Genomic DNA, 23,739 nt, shown 5'->3' on the forward strand with positions numbered 1-23,739 from the left:
ACAACAATTTATTAGAGGTAGACTGACACTTTTTCGGTCTAAAAACATCGTTAGCTCTCACTGTTCAAACTGAGATTCCATAACTAGCTGGAAAATTACATCTTTAGAACAAAAAGATAAAACAAAGGAACTAGATGGAAGGACAAGATTTACTGCAGTATTTCCATTTTCTTGAAAAAAATCCGAATGTGCCTCCCCAACAGACATAGCTAGGATAGGGAAGGTTACATCAGGTACAAGAGACAAAAGATGACTTTATTTTCAGAGTGTAAGTTTATACACAGTCCTCGTTTTTCCCCTCCTTTAGAAAAGAGAGTTGTTCCTTCCCGCACCAAGGGTGGTGGGGAATGGCAGAGGAAGGAAACATGCTCAAATAGCTCTCACTGTCCCTGTCTCCATGGGAAGGAGAACCTTGAAATAGCTGAGACAGTCCCCTGTCCCCCAGGGAGGGAAAACCTTGCAGGACTTGCTATTCAAATTAAAGTTTCTGGATCTGTAGCTAATTACTGTGTAGTAGTCCCAATTACTGTGCAGTATTGTTAAGTTCAACTTCACATCACCAGGTATTATTGGAATTTTCAAAGTGAAAATGATGATACACATCACAGCATTGTAAGGAAACAAAATACAATGTGCTTTACTCAGTTATCTACAGATTTTACAAAGAAAAAAAACCTTTGCCTCTGCTTAAAAAAACTAAATTCCATTTATATCCATATTTTATCATTGTTTTAAGTAAGTGAATAAATTAAAACCACCTATGGGTAGAAAAAAAAAGCATCAGTGAAGAAGAAATGTTCACCCAAGATTCAGCATCAGGCTACTCATGGTACACATTAAGTTTTATTGTATAAACTGCTTTGACAACTGCAGAGCAAAATATTTTCTAAAGGACGTAATTATTCTTCAGATAAAAGTTAATTTTATCCTATTACACCCTGTTACCAATTTAGATCCTGCCCTAGAACACTGAGTCTACCACAGTGCCTTGCATGTATGTGATGGACATACATAATTTATTAGGCTTTTCACTATTTTGGGGTGTTATTAATTGCTCTACATACATATTTTTCCTTCTACTATTCCAATGTCTGTGTGTGTCACTGCCCTGGGTACCACGACACATCACTTTCAGCTTTAAAATGGAACACTTGTGGTTACAGAAGTGACCCTACAAAATACCTTCGACATTTCCGAGACCTCCAAGAGAATTTTTCTGTCAGGTCCAGACAACCTGCTACAGAAATAAAAATTGCTGTGGTCAACATTGCAGCTCTATATTTTAAATGGATCTGATGATCCCAAACTCTTGGGCCACAATTGCATGTGCCCATTATGTAGTAGGACTACAGGACTCGAACAGCAGCTCTGAAGGGGCTACGACACTTTCAAACAGACAGACCAGATTCCTTTGTGAGCAACATCACTGAACTTGGGCCCCACTCCATACACACGGTGTCATTTTATGTACACTGAATCCAGTCAAAAAGACCACAGATCAGGCAAAGAGAGGTAACAATCAGGGCCTGCTCTTCTCTCCCCAGGGCACTGCTTAGCAAGCCTGTATTCTTGAAGTAGCCAAATAAAACACAAGCATATCCCTGAGAGGTGCCAAATACCCACCAACATAACCAGCCAGGACTAATAATGGTTTGGCATCTTGCAAGCTACAAGTCAGTCAGCAGGACTGCTAAATGTCAGCTCTTTAGTATTTATGTTTCGCTGTTTCAAGGTGGGGGGGAATCACCAGCAGATGTAACAAGGGGTTCAGACTTAAAATCTCCATATTATCCTTCACAAATGAGGTGAGGATCAAGTAATACCTATTTTTGAAGTAGTATCTAATTTTCTTTTAAAAATAACACAAGTAAAATTCAAGTATAATGAAAGCACATCAAGAAACAAACTCTACAATTTCTGAACTGCACTGTTTATTTTGCTGCTTGAAACCTAAGTGACAGTATGCCACTATAATTATGGGGTTTCTTCTAAACCTTTACTACACTGCAGGTACAGAAATATACGGACACATTTTTGGAGAATTGACATTTTGCAAAATGCAGCAAACATTTCAATTTATACATGAGAAAAGGAAGTGTTCAAAAGGGTATGCATTTCAAGTTATTGCAGGTTATTTCTGTGAGAGAATTTCTGCAGGTAAAACATGTTTAAATTTAACCAACAGTAACGTGTCAGTGTATTTAAAATCATGACAAAAATCTTCTCTCTGGTCATTAATTGCCCCTTGACAAATTACTAGGATGTTGTATGTTTAGGGCAAGATGTCAATACAGCATAAATCCCGTGGCATTTTGGTTTTCTTCTGGAGATTAAAGCTGTTTTTTTCTTGGGATAAATGCAGCAGCAAAACACAAACCAGCTGATCAAAAAAGCACTTCTGCCATAACTCCAATAATTTCAGGGCACACCAACCGACAGTAGTTTTGCCATTCCCAGTTCTTTTAAGGTTTACATCACTGCACTGTTGCCTTAAGGACGTTTGTAGAAGCTTGTTTTCTGTTAGGCCAGCTTGCTGACTACAGCCTGGTTGAGAGAGTTTAGCTGGTTGGTCCATTTATCTAACGCAGTATACCGGGCACCACCTCTCTTCTGGTGATCCAGTTCCAGGAGCTGGTTGACTTGATCAATTCGGCCATGTATAGTGCTAGGGGCAAATAAATAGAAACTATCAGTTGCTGATGGACATGGAAATAGGAACTAACAATAAATCAAAGGTAAATAAAAGGTCTGACACAAGAGGGACACATAGTCCATTTCAGAATTCAGCACTTCCATCGTTTCTGTCCTGGGCAGAACTGCCTATTCACCTGTCATCATGACTGTAAATCAAATGAACCAGTTCACTGGGCAATGTATATTTTACCTGCTTAGCTACAACCCACAAAAAGTCTGAAGCAAGACGAGGCAAACAATTATTGAAAGTCAAAGAATCATGAAAAATGGAGATTTATGTCAAAAGAAATTAAAAAATATAAACCCATGTATGGATTATATTTTTGCAATAAATGTAACAAGTTACCCTTCAGAAAAATAAGTTTCACAAATTATAGTCAGGTTTTTCCAGTTAAGCAGGGCAGACTACTAATCTGTCAACTCGAAAATGTACTCAAAAATATACATGGGTATAAGCAGTAATTATTTAGAATAGTAACTTTCAAAATTTCATAATAACTCAAGACATTTATTATGTAATTAAAAAATAAAATCATGCCACTCAATCTCTGTGTCATTTTCTTGGCTCCCACCTTTCAAATGTACTTTACTGCTCACAAGTCAAGCACATCCAAAGTCATCGTCATTACTTCACTTCTACAATCCACCAGTATGGCAACAATGCACCAAAACAATGTTTTGTTGCTTCTTGTATAGTTTGATTATTTTAAAGTTATCAAAGATCAGTAACCAAGAATAAAGTACATACTTATCCAATATGCACTGCACAAGTAAGCTTTCCACATCAGCTACATCTATGTTTAACTCCTAAAAGAAAAAGAAAACTCATTATGCTGCCACCATGTTTTGCAACATTAAAGCCCTCCAATCTTTATTTTCATATACAGAATTTAGTTTCATTTCTGTTTCTTACTGTTCAAAAGTATCAATTCAGTAATGATCTACCAAGCAAAAGACTCCCATCAAAGTGCACAAGGCCAAGAATCAAGAGATCAACAAGCTCTCAAACAGGCTGAAGAGGGTGGAGCAAAGTTTTGGAAGCTCCAGAAATGAGTTCCTTTACTGACTTACTGAAAAAACAAACAGATAAAAAATATCCCAAACCAAACAACAACAAAAAAAACCACAACCACAAAACCCCAGGAAATAAATTAAGACAGTAATAATCAGAAAAGAATGGATCTACACTCAGAACCATTTAGAGATGTAATTGCATCTTCTGGCTCAAGCAAGTTCTACACATGCTAAGTTTAACTTAAAAAAAGGCACAGAGAGTTCTAAATAGAACTTAAGGATAAAAAATAAGCAACTCTAATATTTCATTACATATTCTGTAACGCTGTGAATTTTTGCAAGCAAAATCACAGACCCACAGGAGATGGAAACAGTCATCTCTTATCACAGGGGTTTGATTTTGTTCTCTTGTTCATTAGGCAATGAATTCAGTGATTCTGTGATAATGGTTGGGTTGTTCCACTACCACAGTTCTGTAACTCACACAACACATTTTAAGATACCTTCTGAAAAAGAGGAATTAAAATTTTTATTTCTATGTTAATAAAATTTACACTCATAATTACATTTTTAATTATGAAAATTTCCCTTTTTACACTTCTCTTCAGAAATGTGATTTTCCCCACCAAGCAGAATATGGTAATTGAGCATTTTAGAACTATATCATATTACATATTATAAAAATCACTTTGATGCCACTTTAAATTCACATTTTTGCACTGCAAAGCTGCCAGCAGCACATCAGTGTGCTACTTTATGGTGTGGAGTGTATTTTAGATGTTCTATTTCTGGAAGCACTGTATTTATTTAAAAGCTTGTATTCACAATTAATCATTTACTTAAGCAAATGCAAGGCCCTGCTGACACATACCTTAGAAATAAAAGGAATATGTATTCTTGTGTAAGGCTTAATTAATTTTATAAGCACTTGTGTTCTGATGTTTCGCAAAAGCTCTGCAGAGAAGAAAAAATAAACAGTGTAAAAACAACAGTACTGAAATAAAGATGCAACACCACTCCATACAGAAAGATGTCCTGAACACCAGGGTCTTTTAAGGTAGGGATTCAGTGGGTGGGAAAGCACAGCAGAATCCAGGGATCCAAACAATGTGCAACTCTGAAGGCTGACACAGAGATAAAAACTGTTTAAATATGGAGCAACATATTATCTGGAAAAATTTAATTAATTCAAACTAAGTGGATAAATCATAGACATTATTGCATGGTATGTCTGCCCCTCTAATTTATGGCTAAAATGCTTGTGTTGTACAAAAGTGAAAAGAGGTATTCTTAAGGATATGCAGCTTAAAAAGTCTGAGTGCATTTAACTTGGGGGGAATACTCACTTCTCAAGTTAAAGGATCAGGGCCTAATGGTGTAATTATGATGAGGAGCTGAAGTAGTACAAAACAGTCTGTGTGGAGCAGCTGATTTTACTTAGGTAAAATAGTGCAGTCATTGCTTTAGAGTTTTCTACATTATTAAAGAAACCTGGGATAAAATGAAAGCATAAAAAAGTAGATCCATTTTCACCCGACTAGTTACACAAGGACTTTTCATATAATAAACAAAACACTGAAGACCAGATTATGTGTCTCAATAAAACTGTGGAGGTTAAAACAATGAGGCAATGCATGCAAACATCACAGCCATGACCTTGTCGTGTGTCACTACAGAGTGAAAAACAGGAGACATCACTGGCACATAATTGTCTTCCATGGTTTGATTCAAGTGTCCTCCTGCTTTCCAGGTCTGTCATGCCATGAGCACCATGGACTCATCCTACAGAGTCTCCCTACAAGACTTTGAAGCTCACCAGCAGCAGCAGCAGGAGGGTTATATTTAGTTTCCCCTGCTGTTTGCCATGTTCTCTTTTACAAACAAGGAGTTTAAGAAAACCAGGTCTCTGGATTTAACTCTTTTCATGTAACTATCCAGCTAAATGATCTTGCAGTGCCACAGTAAGATCTCCTGGCAACAGCAGTTACCTGAAGAACTGGGCATCATATTCAAGTGAACAGACTTTTCAATTCTCAGATAAAAAATGCAGGAGGTAAACTTTATTTTATCATGTTACTGAAGCAGAAAGGCACGTGGTAATGTGTTCTCCTGTTTTACTAAGTACACGTACTGTCAGTTCAAAAATTTTTTACAACATATAAATTAAATGTACGCATCTTGTAACATATTTTATGTATTTCATGTATTTATGTATTCATTACATTGTCTATGTGTTTTGGTTTTAATCTGAAGCAGAAAATTAACTTTATAAACTAGCAAACATTTAACTGCTGAGACTGACACAAACCACCTTTACAGTTTAAGGGTTGCTCTCATTTCACCATTCCAATGGGGGGAAAAAAGTGAAAAAAAACACGAAAAATACTCAGTGTCTTAACACCAACATAGATGTTATCTTAGAATATCCCCTCTTGCTAGAACTTTCTCCATCATTCCTCCCATTCCTCCCAGTCATGCCACATGCCTGGATGCATGTTGGCCTTGACAAACTCCTACGGAACTTGTAAACAGTGAAGGGATTGTCAACAAGTAATTACAAAGAACTCTCAGTCTGCCAGAAGAAAAGTAAAGCATGGGGAAGAAAAAAAAGAGCAAAAAAAGCATCTTACCAAGTAGTGAAAACAAAAAGGATTAAAATAGCCTTCAGAAATACCTTCAATGTGTTCCCTTATGAAGGGATCGTCCATGATGTTGCTGTGATTTGTTTTCAGAATCTTCTCAAATTCAGTGATGTCATTATTCTGATAGGCACTTCAGAAAAAACAAGAGCCTGAATTATTTTTTTAAAAGTTAAACAAACTCATGTAAGATTATGTTCTACATCTTCTAAACAAACACATATCAAGGGTAGGAGGCAAATAATTATACTCAGAACCTTTATCGGCAAAAACTCTTTCAAGATGAAATGCAACAGAAATGACCTTTCCCCTGTTTCAATTTCAGGAGCATTTACTGACGTTTAGCATGAACATTTAGTTGTTCCACAACTCTAGTTTCAAAACTTCTGTACTTTTTGTAGTTACTTCTTTAAAAAAGCCTAGATCCTAAAAATAAGCAGTGTTGAAAAGTACCATTACATGGATTTTGGCTTCAATAACTCGTAATTCATGGAACAAGTAAGAGCTAAAAGAGTCTAGAAAACTGTTGCTGTCTCTACAAAGTCCATCTTAAGCTGAATTCTAAAAATACTGGAAGATGGAAGAAAATCCTGACTTCCAGGATTAACCATGAGTAATTCTGGCATAGTATTACTGCTTAGATTTTTATGCATACATTATTTGTGTGTATATCCTGTAACTAGTCAATCTGAGAAAGACTCTAAAAAGGTGAGTTCAGTAGTGGCACCACAGCATTTAAAGACCAAGAGCTGTAACTACTGAAACAAGACCTTTTTCTTGAAATACGTGCTTTCTACTTCTGTTTAATACTGACATCAAACATTTTAAAAACAGGGTTTATTTTTCCTTTATAGGCTGTGCATTTTAAAATTGTTTTGAAACTGGTCAAAAAAGATTCATCCTGTGTTAAAATGGGCACAAAAAAACTATTAAAAAGGTAGAACTTGAGTAGTTTATAAATGGAATCATGTGAGTGGCATGGACTGTTATTACATGAAACCAGTAAATTCCACATCATAGTTAAAAGAATTCCAGTTCAGCACCTTTTATTGTTTATTTCATAAGTCTCTTTTTATCATATGTAAGACATTTAAGTTTCCACTGCACAGAAGGGATGAAAAACATAATTGTAATCTTTGAAATTAATTTAACTTCTGCATATTTCTTATCTACACTGCTTTAATTGCATTATTAATTTTAAAGAAGTTATACTCAAATGTCAAGATAAAAGATTTAAATTAGAAATACGAATAAAATCAGATTGGGTAAGGCCATCTGGAGTTCCTTCTGCCTCAAATTCACAAGGAACTATGACAGTAAATCAGAAAAAAACACATCTGAAGTGGAATGAATTGCTAGGAATAGTCCCTTAATGAACTGCCAAATAATTTATTTCATCACTTTGTTGAAAATGGCTGAAGAGCCTCCCTTCAGAAACAAGCTGTGGGCACACAATGGTCCAGCACCACAAAGGTATCAGAACAAGGTCTGTTCCAACACATCAACTGTATCTCAAAATGTGAGCAGACACTACTTCTTACATAATGAAAGGGTGGAAAAGGTTTTCCTCTGTATTGCTAAATTTTTTTTAACTTGATAAAGCAAAGGCAGGATGGAGTGGATGGAATGGATCAGCTTCAAAGCACAGCACACAAAAACTGCCTCAGTGCACTTTATTTTGCCTAATGATCTTAACACACTAAAAGTTCTCACATCACAGTTGCCTGTTAAGAGGTTATTTGGCCTTCTTTTGATTTTCCCATATGTTTGAAGGATAGGGGAGACCATCTGAGAGTTCAGTTTTCTATTCCTAAATCGAAGTCCCTTTAGTAATCATGACATATCCATGCATCACATTATTCCACTGGCTTTGGCAGGAGATGTCAGTCAACTCAGCTTCTCATATGTCACAGCCAAACCCAGAAGACCAGTTGTAGTACAGGGTGGGACAGCTTTATTTAAGGAAAGAAAATGGGGTTTTGCCACTGCATCAAAAATTGAGCACAGCAGAAGAAAACAACATGTTTCTGTACTCCTACCTGGTATAGTACAGATACCTTGGTATCTCATAGTAAGTGTCTTAAGACAAACAGCACAAGTATTTGCTCAATATGGATGAAAAAACTGTGTTAGCTGTGCAGAGAAAAGCCATCTCTAAAAACATTCCATTTCTGCTTTGGAGACTACTTTTTATTTTTCTTGTTCTCTTCTCCAGAAAAATTAAAATCTTACCTTACTAAATTCGTCATTGCCAGAATCTCTGGATCATTTTTGTATGGTTTAGCCTACACAGAACAGAAAACACAATATGTAAGCTTAGATTTTAAATATTTTTTTCCCATTTTCATCTTCTTGGTAATTTCTCTATAAATTCAGAAAAGGGTTGGGGAGGGTGTGTGTGTGTGTGAGGAAAATAGAAAAAATACCTCCTGAGAGTCAAATGGATTTATTCCAGACTTCATGAGCATGTTCGCTAACACCAAGTATTTTAAGCAAGTGGTTCTTCTGGGGCTCCCTGATTCATCATAATTCTTGAATGCTTCGAAAAAATCAGTATGTGCCTTTTCAAACTCTCCTTCTCTTAAGTGCATTTTGCCTCCACATTCTGAAAAGAAAACACAGATGAAGAGAAAAGGAACACTGTGTGCCTGTTGCTGACTACAGTAATTGCACCCAAGTTCCACGCTATTTCTAAATAGATTACTGAAATATTTTCAGAAGTCATTTCATTCTCTGAAATCACCAGGAAAAAAAAAAGCATTAGGACCTTCACATACAGCACTGCCATTTGGATAAACCCATTCCAAAGAAGAAAAAAAAACAAAACCCAACCCACACCATAAGACTAAAAGAACACTCATCTTCATAGCCAGTAATTACTTCACCCTTATGTTAAAATACTGTAAAAATTGAAATGGAACTTATCTCCCTTTCAGTGGTAACAGACTTTCTATATTTATGGAATTTTCCCTATCTGTTGAGCGAAACTGCACAGGAAAAACAAGAAATACTCTCTGTCTCCTTTTATGTCTGAAGTACCACTCCTGCCTGATTGTCTGTGCAAGTGCCCACACCAGGGGAAGGAGGAAGGCACAACAGTATTCTGAAGAAAGTTTTTTTTTCAAGGACACACAGCATGTTCCCACTACAATTCATCAGTGCAGATAATAAGTAATATTTTCAAGTACATCTTGAAGCCCTTCAGCTCCTGATGCATTTCAGTGAGGTGAAACATGGAGCACAAATTCACTAAAGGGGTTGCAGAAACACAAGTCCCTTCTGTCAGCAGTCCTGTCAAGCCTTTGTTTTTATCCCCTGCAAATGCCTTTGCATTTATCTTTTGGTGCCTGCCATGAGGTCAAACAGCTCAAGTCTTCCTTTCTTCTTTCTACTGCTTCTCTCCTAACATTTAGTAGCCAACTGTTCTGCCCTTCTGACCAGAGCACCTGGTGCTGAGGCACCAAAGAGCAGAGCAGAGTCCCACATGATGAGACTGTGGCCTCTGGATCTACACGATCCTCTGTGTTCATAGATGGAACTGGGAAAAAAGTTAGTTCTCAGATTTGCATAAAACAGAAGTTAAATGAAAAACTGAAGATGAACTTGCCTCTGATAACTCCCATGATCAGTGGATGAGGAATGGCTGACTTGATGTGCAATGACTGTTCATATAGTGCTTTAAGTTTTTTGTTATTTTTCTGTGCTGTATACATCTGAATTTCCAAAGCATAGATTTCCAATAGTTGAGTACCTTTTTTTAGATCATCTTCCCCATCATCAGTCTAGGACAGATTAAGTAATAAATACTGTGAAATTTTAAGAGAACAGCAATTTCAGTTTTATACTAGTAAAAAAGTGATTACCAAATACTCGGTAATTTCCTGTCAGAAACAGGAATATTCCTAAAACTCTGCAATTCTGATACAACTCCGAACAGAAAACATAATACTCTAACAACTTATCACAGGCCATGCTTCGAAGCCCTTTATTTAAAACATCAGTATTTCTGTGTAATTAAATGTTTTGCTCAAAACTTTACCCTTTATTCTTTTCCACTTTCCTTAATCCAAACTCTCAGTATATAAATGCATTGACTGACACAAATGCATATGGAGAGATAACACATATGACTCTTGTGCTGCTTGTAGCAGAACCGTGTCCCCGACATTTGTAACCTGGCTTTCATACTGAAAGAAGAAAAGTCTCACAAACAAACACAGCAGGGGGCATGGCTTATTTATTTTTAACCCTTCCAGATGGGAAAGTCACAACTGTACTTTCAGTTTTGAATAAAGCTCATGTGGAATCTTTGCTTTATTTCAAAATAAATGTCTATGCATTACAGATTACTGGTATGTGCTTCTCCTCTGTGCACCTGACTAAAGACAACCTAATCAGCAGTTGTAATTTTTTTAAAAAATCATCTTTAAGCAAGGAATAAATTCTCATCAGAATTGTTCATGTTATCAAACAGAACAAAACAAATCAGGCACAGTATTTCTTCCCTCTGCACTAAAGCTCAGCAACATGCCCCAAAGGCCAACAACAGATGTAAAAAAAACCCCAAATCGATGCTGTTTACAAAGGCACAGTGAGGGAATATAAAGGTACCTGGCATGACTGATGCAGCTGACGCAGGATCTTTTGTAACTTTCCATATTCTTCTCTTTCTAAATATAATTTGCCAAGCTGTAATGAAGAAAGAATTGAAGCACTGAGGTCTATTAAGATTTCAGAATTATAAGTTAGCTGAAGGTGTCAAACAAAAGCAAAAACCAGTAAGTTATATATTTTACCTTTGTGTTTGTCTTAAACCACAATCTATCATTCTTAGCATCTTTCAGAGCTTCAAGTGTTGTTTCATAGAATTCCTGAAGCAAATCCATCTGACATAAAAAATCAGAATTCTATAATTGTAAACAGCAAATTTGTACCTGTTAATAAAGTCAATCTGAACAAACTAAAAGTGCATGCTTGAACTTCAAAATAAGAAAGGTATTTGTATCTTACTGAATGTCTGCATTTAAACTTTAAAGAGCTTCTAAAGTAACAAAACTACACTTGCTTTTCTTATATGAAACATATAATTAAAAAGCACTCACATTCTAAGATTTCCACCCATCTGTGAAAAATTAAAGCCATCTTATAAAAGCCCATCTTATATAACCAAAGAATAGAATTCTGATGTAGTGTAACAAACACAGGCAACATTGCTCCTACTTAAATGAAGAAAACCAAAAATGATTTACATATCAAAAAGAAAATATACTTTATAAAGAAAGGAAAATGGTCAAAGGAAAAGATCCCTTTTCCTTTCTGCAGTACCACCGTTGAGTGAAAGAAACCTCTTGAGTGCATCAAACCATCTCTCTGCACAAACCCCAAAAATACAACATCTAAAATGGAAGTGGTGTAAAATGTTCTTTGGTGATATGTTTATGGCCATTGTTCTTTTGGGGGTAACAGATCTGGGACTACACATCAAGTTAAGATTTCCAGGTTGTCCCTCCAAGTCTGGCTCAACGGCATTTAGATCAAAGACACTGATCTCTGCCAAGAAGGGACAGTCTGACAATCCTTTACACCCTCAGGGTAACCTCTCACTCAGCTATGAAACTTTCTAAGAGCAGTAGGACAGGAAGGATTGTGATAATGACTGAGAAGTCATCACTAAAACCCAGAGATCCTTCCAGGGAGTTGGCTGGGGGAACTTTCTACTCTCTGTAAACCTTCTGCAAGAAAACAAAAGTACAGGAGCTGGGCTCTAACTATGCACATGGGCCTCACTTGCACAGCACACTCAGACAGACAGTATTTCCCAACACTTTGCTACTAAAGTTTCCCTCTCCCAACAAAGTAAAAAAAAATATTGTTTAACTAAAAATTATTTTGAGAGGGCACATAATACTGTGTAGCTACTACGCTAAAAATAGTATTTATTTATTTATTTATTTATTAGCATAGAAATCCTAGGTAAATATTGCCAAAAAGAACGGATTTATAAAAAGTTACCTGTTTTAACAGAATCCACTAAATGTGGGAAACATATTTTCACATTTCACAGCAAATGAGTATTGAAAATTCTCTCTATTAAGATCAAAAAAGCCCAAACCAAACACAAAGAAGTCCACAGTTAAAAGTGCAAAACAGAAAACCATGAAGATGAAAGAACTGATGATCCAACCTGCTTGGAAGTAGAGATATAATCAAGAATAGAATTGATGGATTTTTCAGAGTAATTTCTTGTAACTGCACTCCGTATGTAGGTCAATAGCTGTTTATACCTATTCATCATTTCAGGGAAGTTGGTCTAAAAGAAAAACAAAATTACATTGTAGTTTTTGTTTTAAGGATTAAAAACTGAGTTGTATCTTGCAAGTGTACATACAGAAAAGGAAGCATGACAGAAAAACTATGCAGTAGGGGTTGCTATTAGAACTTTCACACCACCACTTTTTTCCCAAGCAGCAGAATCAGAAAGAGCTTCATCAGGACTGCATGGAATAAACATTTAAACATTTACCTCAAAGAAGAAAACAGAGTTGGCCACACAACTGTTTGTTAGGGCTGCCCAGGCAGCACATCAGTGTTCCCCTGACCTGCCCTGGTGCAGAGCACACACAGAACACTCCCAGTTTCACTGGTGTGATACCCCAGCACAGCAGGGACTGAGCCTCAGACTCCCAGCGAGCAGCAGCTGCCTCTGACCACAGTAGCTACTCGGCATCCACTTTGACTTGCAAACACCACATCATTTTCCTGCCATGTCTATAGTAGCCACTAAAGGCTTCAAAAGACAAGTTCTGGCAGATTTAGTTGTCACAGCCATAAATTAGAATAATAACTTAAGATCTCTGGATCAAATACATATTTATGCTATTTACTCCCAAGTGATAGCTGTAATTCCTACCAATTTAAAGTTTATTTTAATCATCTGTTTCAGAGCTTTGAATCCCCATTCTCCTTTTTCGCCTTCGAGCTCCAAAACCTGAAATAGAAAAAATTTTTACACAATATTTAAAAAAGTTTATTCAAACTGAAATAAATATTTTATCTTGTTTAAAATGTACATATCCCATACATGCCTTTCTCCTTGCCCCTTTGTTCCTTTCCAAGTAAAGTTTAACTCTGCCCTGTTCTTCAATGTTACTCTTTCCTGGTATTACTGGAAAAGTTAGTGAGAGGTTTGTATCTTACGAGTTTTCACAACTAAACTGATGTAGGGAGGGTGAATGTGATTGTTGTTGTTGTTGTTGTCTAACAGCAAACATTAAACTTTAGTGCCAAACACTGAACTTCACCACCAATGCATAATCCATGCACAAAAAAGTTGCAGCACCCCCTACAAAACTGACTCAACTAAATATTGACTAAATTAGATAAAAACTTCTGAGTTACTACAGTTTATTTACACAGCACAAAAGCTTCTAGGCTCTAATGTAACATAGTTAAGGGAATATTTTGTAAGTAAAAATTTTAGCATTTTTTTTATGTCACGTACATAATTCTGTTATACACTATAAATAAGCAGAAATGCAAGTATCTATTTTCTTTAAAAAGTTAGATCTGACATACTGCTTTCTGATAGCAGTGTACAAACACAAAAAATTTAAAACCGAGATGAAGAAAAGAAACTCTGTGTCACTGAGTATTTATACATTTAAAGCTTTGAAATCAGATAGCAAACCAAATATAATATTACATAAACCACTGAGGAAAACACCATTTCATTTAAAAAAACCCAAATGGAGCTGGCATCTATTGTTGACACATGAAAACACATTTAGAACTATTTAATTAACTCAGTAAATCCTGAAGATTAAAAACTCAGATCTGTGGTAAAATAAAGACTATTTCATGTCCTATTTATGATCCTGAAAGGCAGTCAGCCAGGAGTCTGAAGTTGTTCAATGGTAAACTTTGCACATTAGTAATTTAAAAGATAACCATTAATCTTAAAATGGCAGAAAATAAATGGTAAGCAAATGTTTTGAAATGTGAATATAACAAGAAGAGGGAGAACATAAAGACAGAAAACCTTCTGAAAACTGCTTAATGCTGCTTTGGGATCATCTTCCTTCAAAGCTTTGGAATTGTAGTATTGATTTTCCAGATCCACATTTGGTTCAGAATTGCTGTCCTCAGAATATTCCTACATTTTAAAGGGAAAAAACAAAAGTCAGAGGAAAAAAAGAAAGGTTCAGAACATTTAATAACCTGCTGAAAATTGATAAAATACAGTAGGACATATTGCTCCAACTGACATGGAATGCCTGGGAATGCACAGGACACATTCAGTGTCAGAGCATGGAACAGCAACAGAGCCTTGGGATGGTTTCATCCCTCTCCATTACCAGCTCAGTCTCACCATCCACCAACATTTGCCTGTCAGCAGATTTCTTTCTGCATTAATGAACCCTCAGCTGTACCAGCTTCACCTTTCTGACAAGTACAGGCTGTGTCCCTGGAGCTCTGCCAGAGTGCAGGGACAGAGCCCACAGCTCCTGGCACCTCTGTGGGGCAGGGACCGCACGGGCTCTGCCAGAGGGCACCGTTAGACAAGCTCTGCTGCTCCCAGCAAACACCGGGCTGAGCTGCCACACCGGGAGGGATGCAGCTACGGAGGATATCAAATGAATCTCACTCTAATCTGCCTTTTTATGCCATAACGATTCATACTTGTCTAAGGAAATTAAAAAAAAAAAGAATAATGATGAGAACACCAGCTGCTTCTGTGCTGAGAAGCAGGAGATGATTGAGAAAATGCTAAAGATGCTGCCAAAGACGGTGGGGTGGGGCACAGGCACAATAATTTAATCAAATAATTATCCATCATGTAGACTATTGCTAAACAAATTGAAGTATTTACTTCTACCAATTATCACTTTAAAAAAAAAGTACTCTGAGACTTTTTCTGATAAAAGTCCTACATATTTTATCTTCTTTTGCTGATGGACAGTTCTGCATGTCTGAATTACAAAACACTAACAAAGCTCAAATAAGAATTTCATTTGAGGTTTGCACGACTCGAAACCACGTCACTCCCCTGCATTTTCAAGGCAACTCCTCTGAACAGAGTCCTGGTCTTAGGAGATGAACTGCTTAACACAAACTGTTTAAATCTGAAAGTTACTGTTGTCAGTAACTCTTCCTTGCAACAACATAAACAATGCATAGTCGGGTACGCTTCTTTAAGTTGGATTTTTTTCCTTTACTGTATTTCATCAAGCACAGTTACTCTTCAGTTCATTCATATATTCCTACTATTAATGGACTCCTTTGAAACCATGGGAAGGAATGAAAAAAAGATGAGACAAAAGAGAAGTTTTAAATCAGCTCTTTCCTCACTGCACTGAAAGCAAATCTTTCAAAGTTTCAGTTTTCTAATGGAAAAGTTAATTATGGGAGCTCACAGTCAACTCAAATTTTATTACACATGGTACTTGAGACATTTGTCCTTCTACCTGTTAAAGTTTCTATTTGTAACATGTGGGCAAGTTGCCCACCTATGTATTTATTTTCACTCCACAAAGTATTAGCATTACTGAAAAGGAATGGACTCAGAAACCTCAAGAATTCCACAAACCTGTTTTCTGAATTCCCACAGAGCTATAAAAACTTAACACTGAAAACAGCAAAGAAAACAGCAGTGTCTTATTTCACTGGGCAGGCTTTCATTTTGGTGAGCTGTTTTCCTGAACTCCTTGCTCTATTGATCCAGCCCTGGTGGAGCAGCTCTGGGTACGTGGGTGTGATGTCAACAGCTGCACCGGCACCCTATGGAAGCACAGGCTGCCAAAAATTAAATAACATGCCACTTAAGATATGTATAATCAGCTGATGTCTTGTTTAGGCTTAACTTACACAATGGGGAATATTTTTGGCAGAAGTGCCTATTTGTAAAGATAAAAGGAAAGCAAACTAAATTAATTTCTTTTAGGAGGCAAAATGCTTTGGTAGCCTAAAGCCACGAACATCAGAATTTTCGTCTTAGTTCTGGCAGGGATTCTGGATGTGAATTCATGCAGGAAGCCTCTGCTCAGATAATTTTTCTCAATGCTACTTAAATATCCCATAAAGCTATTTTCATAATATTAATACATAATAAAGAAGTGTTAAGGCTAGAGATGATTTTTTCCCCAATGGAAATGCTTTGAAATGCATCAAAGGTAATGGTTTATGTTCTCACAGCTGTATTTTTTCTTCACTTGATGCCTATTTGCCTCACATCAGATTCAGAATGTTGATACAGACTCAAAGCTCTAAGGTAGAAAACGGTTTGTCTTCCAGGAAAATGCAAGGTGGTTACTTTAAAAGACCTATTTAGACTTAATGGCTGTGAAGAAAACTTTCATACCTCAAACTAAGTATGAGATGATGCCATTAATCTGTAGACAACATTAAAATAAAACCAGCCATGCAGATACTGCATCTTAGTTCAAGCATTGATGCTAATTATATCAGTGTTTGTGAACTGAGAAGGAAATTCTGCCTTCTTTTGTTGGCTTAGTAGGATACAAATGTAAGAACATTCAGCTTCTACCAAAAGCAAAAGAGGAAAGTACGAAGTTGCATCCTCGCAGCTCAAACTAAGAAAAAGCAGCATTTCCTTCTCAGTTCTGAAAACAGAAAAGTTCTTTTAACAATAAACTCAGATAGCAAAAGCCTACCCTTTCCTGACCCTCATTTTAATGCCCATGCTTCCTACCTGAACAACTTTCCCAGCTCAACCCTTTCAAGTAGGAAGTTTGTTGCAAATTAGGTAGAAAAACACAGTTTGCAAAAAAGATTTCTACATAACTCCAAAAATGTCCAATATAGCATCGAGACCTAACAATGTGCATAGTGACCAATACTCTTAATTAGAACTGTGAAATCTAAAAGCACCAGCACTTTATCTCCTCCTGATGGAAAAGAAGTCACAGGCCTAAGAATTTTTAAAATGAAGATCCTGATGATACTTTCAAATGGACATCAATATTGTAAGTTCAAGTGAAAAACAGAACAGTTGGACTATGCACAACTGATCTTTGAAACCCTTTGAGCTCTTCCTTCCTCTAAGGATCAAACCAAACAAGTGGGTTTATTTTATTATTACTCAAGAAATCAGAAAGCCCTGATAAGAGTTAAAAAACCCCCATCCTTAAAGAAGTGAAGACATGATTTAAGCATTGCTCCATTGAAAATCTGCATGTTCTAGATGTAGTCAGTTATAAACAATCCAATCCCATCACATCACTTTTTGGGGGAATAGAAATTACCACACTAGCTCAACTGTAGCAGATAAAACCTCTGACGTAGCTTACTCTGCCTGGAACACAGTTCTTTCAAATACTTATATTAAAAGTTAATTTAGTACTGAGGAACCAATTTAATTATCAAGTCTTTATTACATTATGTCCTGAGTTTTCATAAAATTCATTTGATCCAGTAAACAACTATAAAACATTAAGCCTCAGCTTCTAAAATGGGCACATGCAGAAATCAACTCACCCCAGTCAGTTTTAATCATCCTTTTTAGTGCATGGAGCCATTTGCAGTTCCTCCAGTGCAAAGGCAGGTTAAGAGCACCCCGTGCCCCCACACCCTCCCTGTCCCTCTGTGGTCTCAGCAGCCCCTTTGCCCTCCCCTGCAGCAGTTCAGGGGGTTTTGCTGTAGGGTCCTGGCTGATCCTCTTGGGTTGGGAGAGCAGCCCCTCAGTGCTCACTGTTTATCATTCACCAGCTCTACACAAACCAAAGCTTTTTAGAAAAGAAAGGGGTAGGGGAATAGCTGTAGAGAAGATAACTTTCCAGAAAAAAATACACACTATAAGGAGTTCTGTTTCTGTAAAAATGAATCCTTCAAGGACATTGTTGAAATGCTTATGACTGTCAGTTTTCAACTGCTGGTAATTTTACCGATTTCAACCATTTGGCTGACTCAAACCATTTATTTCTTTTCATGAAGTGCAATTGTTTCTGAGAATGTCTGGTACGAATTTGATGGTTACTTCAGCTGACTTTGTTTCATAACCAGGGCGTTTGGGAGGTCTGCTAAGCACAACCTTTGCATTTGCTCTTCCTGGGCCTGCAGGCACCAGGACAAACAGCCAGCACCAGTTTCTGAGTGCATTTGCTGCTGGTATCCAGGCACACGAATATAAAGAAAGCAATCAGACTGGAATGCAAAAGAGCAAGGAGGAAAAGAACAAAGGCAATCCCTGAGAGTAAAACAAGTGTGATTTGTGTGAGAAGTCTGGAACCACTCGGCCATGCATTGGGAGGCCTGGTTTCTTTTCCACATTCCAGGTCTCTGCTCTTCTGCTCCTACTGCCAACTCTGCAAGTCACCCCCTGCCTGCTGCCTCCCACCTGGGCTCCCACCAGGAACAGTCTGGGAAACCAGCACTTTGCAGTGCCCTCAGAGGGGTTCCATGTAACACAGTGCTCTGCCTTTCGTTTGTTTTATTTTCCAGTTGGAAGATGCACAGAAATGAGTCAGGAGACTGCAGAAAGAAAAACCTGGTATTATGACATGTAAAGAACATGGGGGAAAAAGTGCTTTTTCTTTCTACCTGTCACACAGCTCTCCTACAGTCACGTGCATCCTGTTCTGAAAGTCCAGTTTTTAGCATAGCTTAGATCTAATTTACTTCTGTTAAACACCCAGCTGCATATCAGATCCTGGAGAGCTCTGATCTGAACACAGCACTGAGTAACTGTCAAAAAAAGCCAACGAAACCCAGAACTTACTGACACTTGTCAATGGTGAGACAGAAAGAACTTACTGACTAATTATTCTCAGGCTTTTTGCCTCAATACTTCCCTCTGAGACATCATAATGAGCAAACTAAGCCCCAAATATATTAATTCTGTGTTTAAAGATGAGTCTGGAGAGAACACATCAAATAAAATATCAAGACATATGCTGAATCCCTATAAAATATGAAACAGCAATTAAGTCAGAGAACAGTACATCCCATGTCCTCTGTGAAGCTCATTTTTTTTTAAAATCACATACCAATCTAATTAAACATAACAAAAGAAAGAGAATAGGGTAAAGTGGATCTGCTTCATTTCATATTTCCCTCCTTCTGAAAGCCTGTTTTTGCAGCATTATCACTTTCTCCTTTGTATCTGTGTATGTCTTAAAAACAGTGAAACGTGACCAGTTGGGAAGAGGTGACAACATCTCCATGAAATTTCAACTTTACCTACTAATGCATCAATATAAGATAATGTCTCTGCCTACTGATGAGATTGCTTATCAAGTTTGGTAACATACAGAAATTCCTTTTGAAATGGAGCATAATGCTCTCTGTTGGAAAGAAAGAATGAACCAATTCATGTGGCATGAAATAAATAATATGACTGTTTATTTCCTAATGTCATCCCAGCCTGAACCAGGAAATCCTCAGTAACCTGAAGGGATGCTCCCTGTGTTTGAGCCCTCCCAGCAGGGTCACTGATGGCTGTTCTGGGAGCTGAGCACGGCCCTTCAACTCAAGTGACTGAAATAACACAACTCACAAAAAACACCAGTCGCTCAGTGAACAGGTTTGTCAAACCTTCCCTCAGACTGAAGCTGTATTTCAGAACACAATAGTTAAGAACACCACAAACAGGTTTGTTATTTATTTAAAACAAAATAAAAAAATCCAATAGATGTACTACAACAACTGTCAACGTGTTTGTCGTTGTGGCTGGAAGAATCAATTGCTGGATGAAGGCTGAGTTTGGCCTCAAAGTCAATTCTAAACATAAGTCTTTTGTCCCAGAATGAAAACAAAAATGGAATTTACAATGGTCCTTCCCTCTTTGTTCTTCTCCACCCTCAAGCTGGATCCAGTAAAAAGAATTTGGACTGAAATCATGTAAGGCACCTAACAGCTAGAAACTAGAATTTAGAAATTAAACTAGAAATGAAAATTGAGTGGTTTTCAAAATGACCAGTAAACATTATTCTGTTCACTGAAGCATAAAGTGGAATAATCCATGTTATAATCAAGGCTGTCACCGCACATTAGCAGCAAACTGTGAATTTAGGTCCATCCACATACAAATATAAATGGAATTTTTTCCTGATATCAAGACCTTCAGTAAATAAAGTAAACTCCTATAGGAGTGGCCAAGGTCATTTACAAGCAAACCCCTGACTTTTTATCCAATGAAAAGCTAAATGGAAACAGTCAAGTACAAACTGTAAAGTGTGTAGTCTTCAATTGTTTAACAGTGTAGTAATTACTCTAATTATACAGAATTCCATGCTGAAGCTGGAAAAGAGCTGGGCCTTCAGAGTATCTGTTCACATTTCAGTTCAAGTGTGAAACATTTGCATACTTAAGGAAATTTAACTGACGGGTTCCACATAATCAGCAGGTCAAGTGCACATTTAAAGAGGAACAGCCATAATCACTTCTAATAAAAGCTGACAAAATGAATTTTTGGGGGAATCTTCAGTACTACTGTTTCACTAGTAGCTACCCTGGGAGACCAGAACTTAGTTTCACTATGCTGTATTTTGACAAATAGCCATTTCTACTTGCATTAACTGTTTCTCTAATTACTGCTTCTCCTCCTATTCCTTAAAAAAAGTATTCACCAGCACTCAGATGTGCTCTTCTATTTTCAGCTCTGCACTGATCTCAGTATTTTGTCTTGTACTGATTCTTTTTCTGCAAAGCCTTCTGCAGCAGCCCTTACACTGAAATTGAGAATCGTGCATCCTCTTACAGTCTTCTCTTAATTTAACTAGATTTTTACCAACATGAAAAGCAGAAATCAGGCCCTATCTTCAGGGCCCTTAACTTTTTTCTGAAACAATTCTGTGGAACACTACAATTCCAGTCTCAAGCACATTGGAAAACAGCAGCCAATTACGCTTTGCTAGTCCTGCAAAGTTGTCTGGCTGGGATATTTTTACTCTTCAGTTCTGGTTTTTTTCCCCCTCCATCAATTATGAATTGAAATTAAATTTTTAAAATCTGTAGCTTTAGTTGATGCTTTACATGGGAGTTACATACTGAAAAGAAAAAATTAACTTGGTTCTAATTATTACAAGCAGTGTCTTTGAATTTTGGAAAGGTCTGGGCTAGGAGTAATTAATGACAATGAAAATATTCCAGTAAAAGTAACTACACTCAGAGGCTGAAACCTGCCACAAGCAAGATGTTTCAGGAAGGTTTTTCCAATGAGAAAGAAAGTACTTCAGAAGAAAGAAACACGGGAAAAAGCATTAACTCGGCAATTATTCTTGGTGAAAAGTGACAAAATGCAGCACGAGTTTAAGCTGCACTCTGACTCAAACCTGTATCTTTAAAGACTGAAAAACACAACTCCAATGGTTTTTCTGCTTGTCCAGTTCTCATAGTATGGATGGATATTCAACATGAATTCTCCATTGGTTGTATCATGTGGAAGAAAAACAAAGTATTTTGTATCAAGACACCAATTTCACTGGTAATGAAAATGAATGGAAACTCTTTTTGGAACAGAGTGTTTTTAACAGTCTCTGTGTATTCCCTTCAGTAACCTCGTCTCTGAAAGTCAGTGAATTCATTCATGGACTTAAGGGGAACACTAACAGTTCTTGGAATACTGACACAAGCAGCTCACAGGGTTAGGATGACAAACAAGCACTCTTACATGGATGAAAAAAATCCCTCAAAACCAAAACCAGGTGCTTTTATTCTGCAACTAATGTCACTCAACCATCCTGAGCAGCTCCTAACAAAAACTGCCCAGAAACTATTTCAAATAAAAGCAGGTAAGTGTTTTAAGCGAATCCGTAAGTAGCAATGCTTACCAAGTAAGTTGTTAGAAAGCAAGTCTTTCAGAAACAAGTGTCAGGAGTTTTGCAGTGCAACTGCAGCACTCAAGCCTCAACCATACACAGGTTTTTCTAAAAAGTGTCTCTAGATCTAAAAACCCCATACAAAGTTCATAAAAGCAAAACACTGAAAAAGGTCAATATAACTATAACCAATGAGAGAAGCAGCTTTTTCTTTAACTGTGAAAGGTTAGGACGAAACCTGATGTCAACATTTAGCTAAACGTAACAAGAAAACCCCCAAGCATCGCAATTAGAAACAAAACGGGGGTGGTAAAAAGCTCACCAAGGCTACAAAGACAGAAAGTTAAAAACAAGCGCACCCGTCAGTGTTTTGCATCAGAAACCGGCCGAGTGCCCATTCCCCTCACTCCCCTTTCTCTTCCCCCCACTTTCTCTCAGTTTGTCGCCCGCACAAGCACCTGAACCGCATCCACCCCAAGGGCCTCTCGGGGCCGCGGGTGGGGAGAAGGGAGGGCAACTTTGTCACTTCACTTCGTGCCCGACACTGGGGCCCGGGGCAGGAGGGGGGAGGGATGGAGAGGGGGATGGCGGGAGGGATGGATGGAGGGATGGAGGCAGCGCGCCGGAGCCGAGCGCTCGCCCCGAGCCCCGCGGGGGACACCGCGGCCACCCCGGGCCTACCGAGCGGCCCGGCCCGGGGCCGGCCTGCTCCTCCGCGGGGAGGCGGCCGGGGCTGCTCCGACAGCAGCACCCGCGCCCCGCATCCCCTGCCCGACGCCCGCGCCCTCCTCCCCGGCAGGGAAACTCCTCCTGGATGTCCGCGCTCCCTCCCGGGGCAGCCCCCGGCGGGGCGGCAGCTGCGGCGGCCGCGCCAGCCCCGGCCCGGAGCGGCAGCGCCGGCAGCACCCCCGGCCGCGCCACTGAGCCCCCGCCGCCCCCCGCGCCGTACCAGGTCGTAGTCCTCCTCATCATCGCACATGAAATCATCCTCCATGTCAGACATCTTGGCCGGAGGACGGGCGGGGGGCGGCGGCGGGGACGGCCCCTTCTCCCACAACCCCGCGCGGCGCTGCCCAATGTGGCGCCGCTCCGCCCCCGGCCCGCGCCGCCCGCCCGCCCCTGAGAACCAGCGCCAGCGGCTCCCGAGAGCTGCCACCGGGCCCTGAGAACCACCGGCCCCTGGAAGCCACCGCCGGGCCCAGGGAGCCACCACCGGGCCCAGGCAGCCGCGGCCGGGCGGGGCCTGTGCCGGCTGTGCGGCTCAGGGAGGTGGTTCTGGCCCCCTACTCTGCCCTGAGGAGGCCACACTTGGAGCAGGTGTGCAGTTGTGGGCTCCTCAGTGTGACATAGATCTCCTGGAGCAGGCCCAGCAGAGAGCTACTAAGTTAGTCAGGGTCTTGGAGAATCTTGAGAGGAAAGGCTGAGGGAGCGGGGCCTGTTCAGCATCAAGAAGAGGCAACTGAGGAGGGCCCCTGCTAAATGTGCATAATTATCTAAAGGGAGGGTGCCAAGAGGATGGAGCCAGGTTCTTGGTGTGCCAAGCAATAGGACGAGGCAATGGGCAGAAGCTGGAGCACAGGGTGTTCCACCTGAACATGAGGGAAAATGTCTTTACTGTG

At 38.9% G+C, this 23,739-nt stretch overlaps 1 protein-coding gene across 2 annotated transcripts; it reads right to left on the reverse strand.

The window, feature by feature from the left end:
- COPS2 (COP9 signalosome subunit 2) lies at positions 1 to 23,167 on the reverse strand. Of its 2 annotated transcripts, none has more exons than XM_071568402.1 (13): positions 23,070 to 23,167; positions 14,386 to 14,499; positions 13,258 to 13,335; positions 12,532 to 12,657; positions 11,144 to 11,254; positions 10,959 to 11,036; positions 9,955 to 10,129; positions 8,774 to 8,952; positions 8,580 to 8,632; positions 6,383 to 6,480; positions 4,580 to 4,662; positions 3,443 to 3,501; positions 1 to 2,665 (listed from the first exon to the last, which is right to left on the reverse strand). In XM_071568402.1, the coding sequence occupies exons 1-13, from the start codon at positions 23,121 to 23,123 to the stop codon at positions 2,521 to 2,523; spliced, it is 1,353 nt and encodes a 450-aa protein (XP_071424503.1). In that variant the 5' UTR covers positions 23,124 to 23,167; the 3' UTR covers positions 1 to 2,520. The 2 variants fall into 2 exon arrangements, with proteins under 2 accessions (XP_071424503.1, XP_071424504.1); XM_071568403.1 differs by having other exon boundaries at positions 2 to 2,665; positions 11,144 to 11,233.
- Positions 23,168 to 23,739: the final 572 nt, after the last annotated feature.

This window comes from Pithys albifrons, chromosome 13 (genome assembly GCF_047495875.1).
Source record: "Pithys albifrons albifrons isolate INPA30051 chromosome 13, PitAlb_v1, whole genome shotgun sequence".
NCBI lineage: Eukaryota > Metazoa > Chordata > Aves > Passeriformes > Thamnophilidae > Pithys > Pithys albifrons.

What these genes read in the sequence shown, in the direction of transcription:
- COPS2 (XM_071568402.1), bottom strand. Translation starts at nt 23,123, where the DNA reads ATGTCTGACATGGAGGATGATTTCATGTGCGATGATGAGGAGGACTAC. An exon ending in TTAAAATAAACTTTAAATTG is followed by an intron (nt 12,658 to 13,257) that starts GTAGGAATTACA and finishes TTTTTCTTTTAG; the next exon opens with ACCAACTTCCCTGAAATGAT. An exon ending in GCAATGACGAATTTAGTAAG is followed by an intron (nt 6,481 to 8,579) that starts GTAAGATTTTAA and finishes TTTTTTCTGAAG; the next exon opens with TGCCTATCAGAATAATGACA.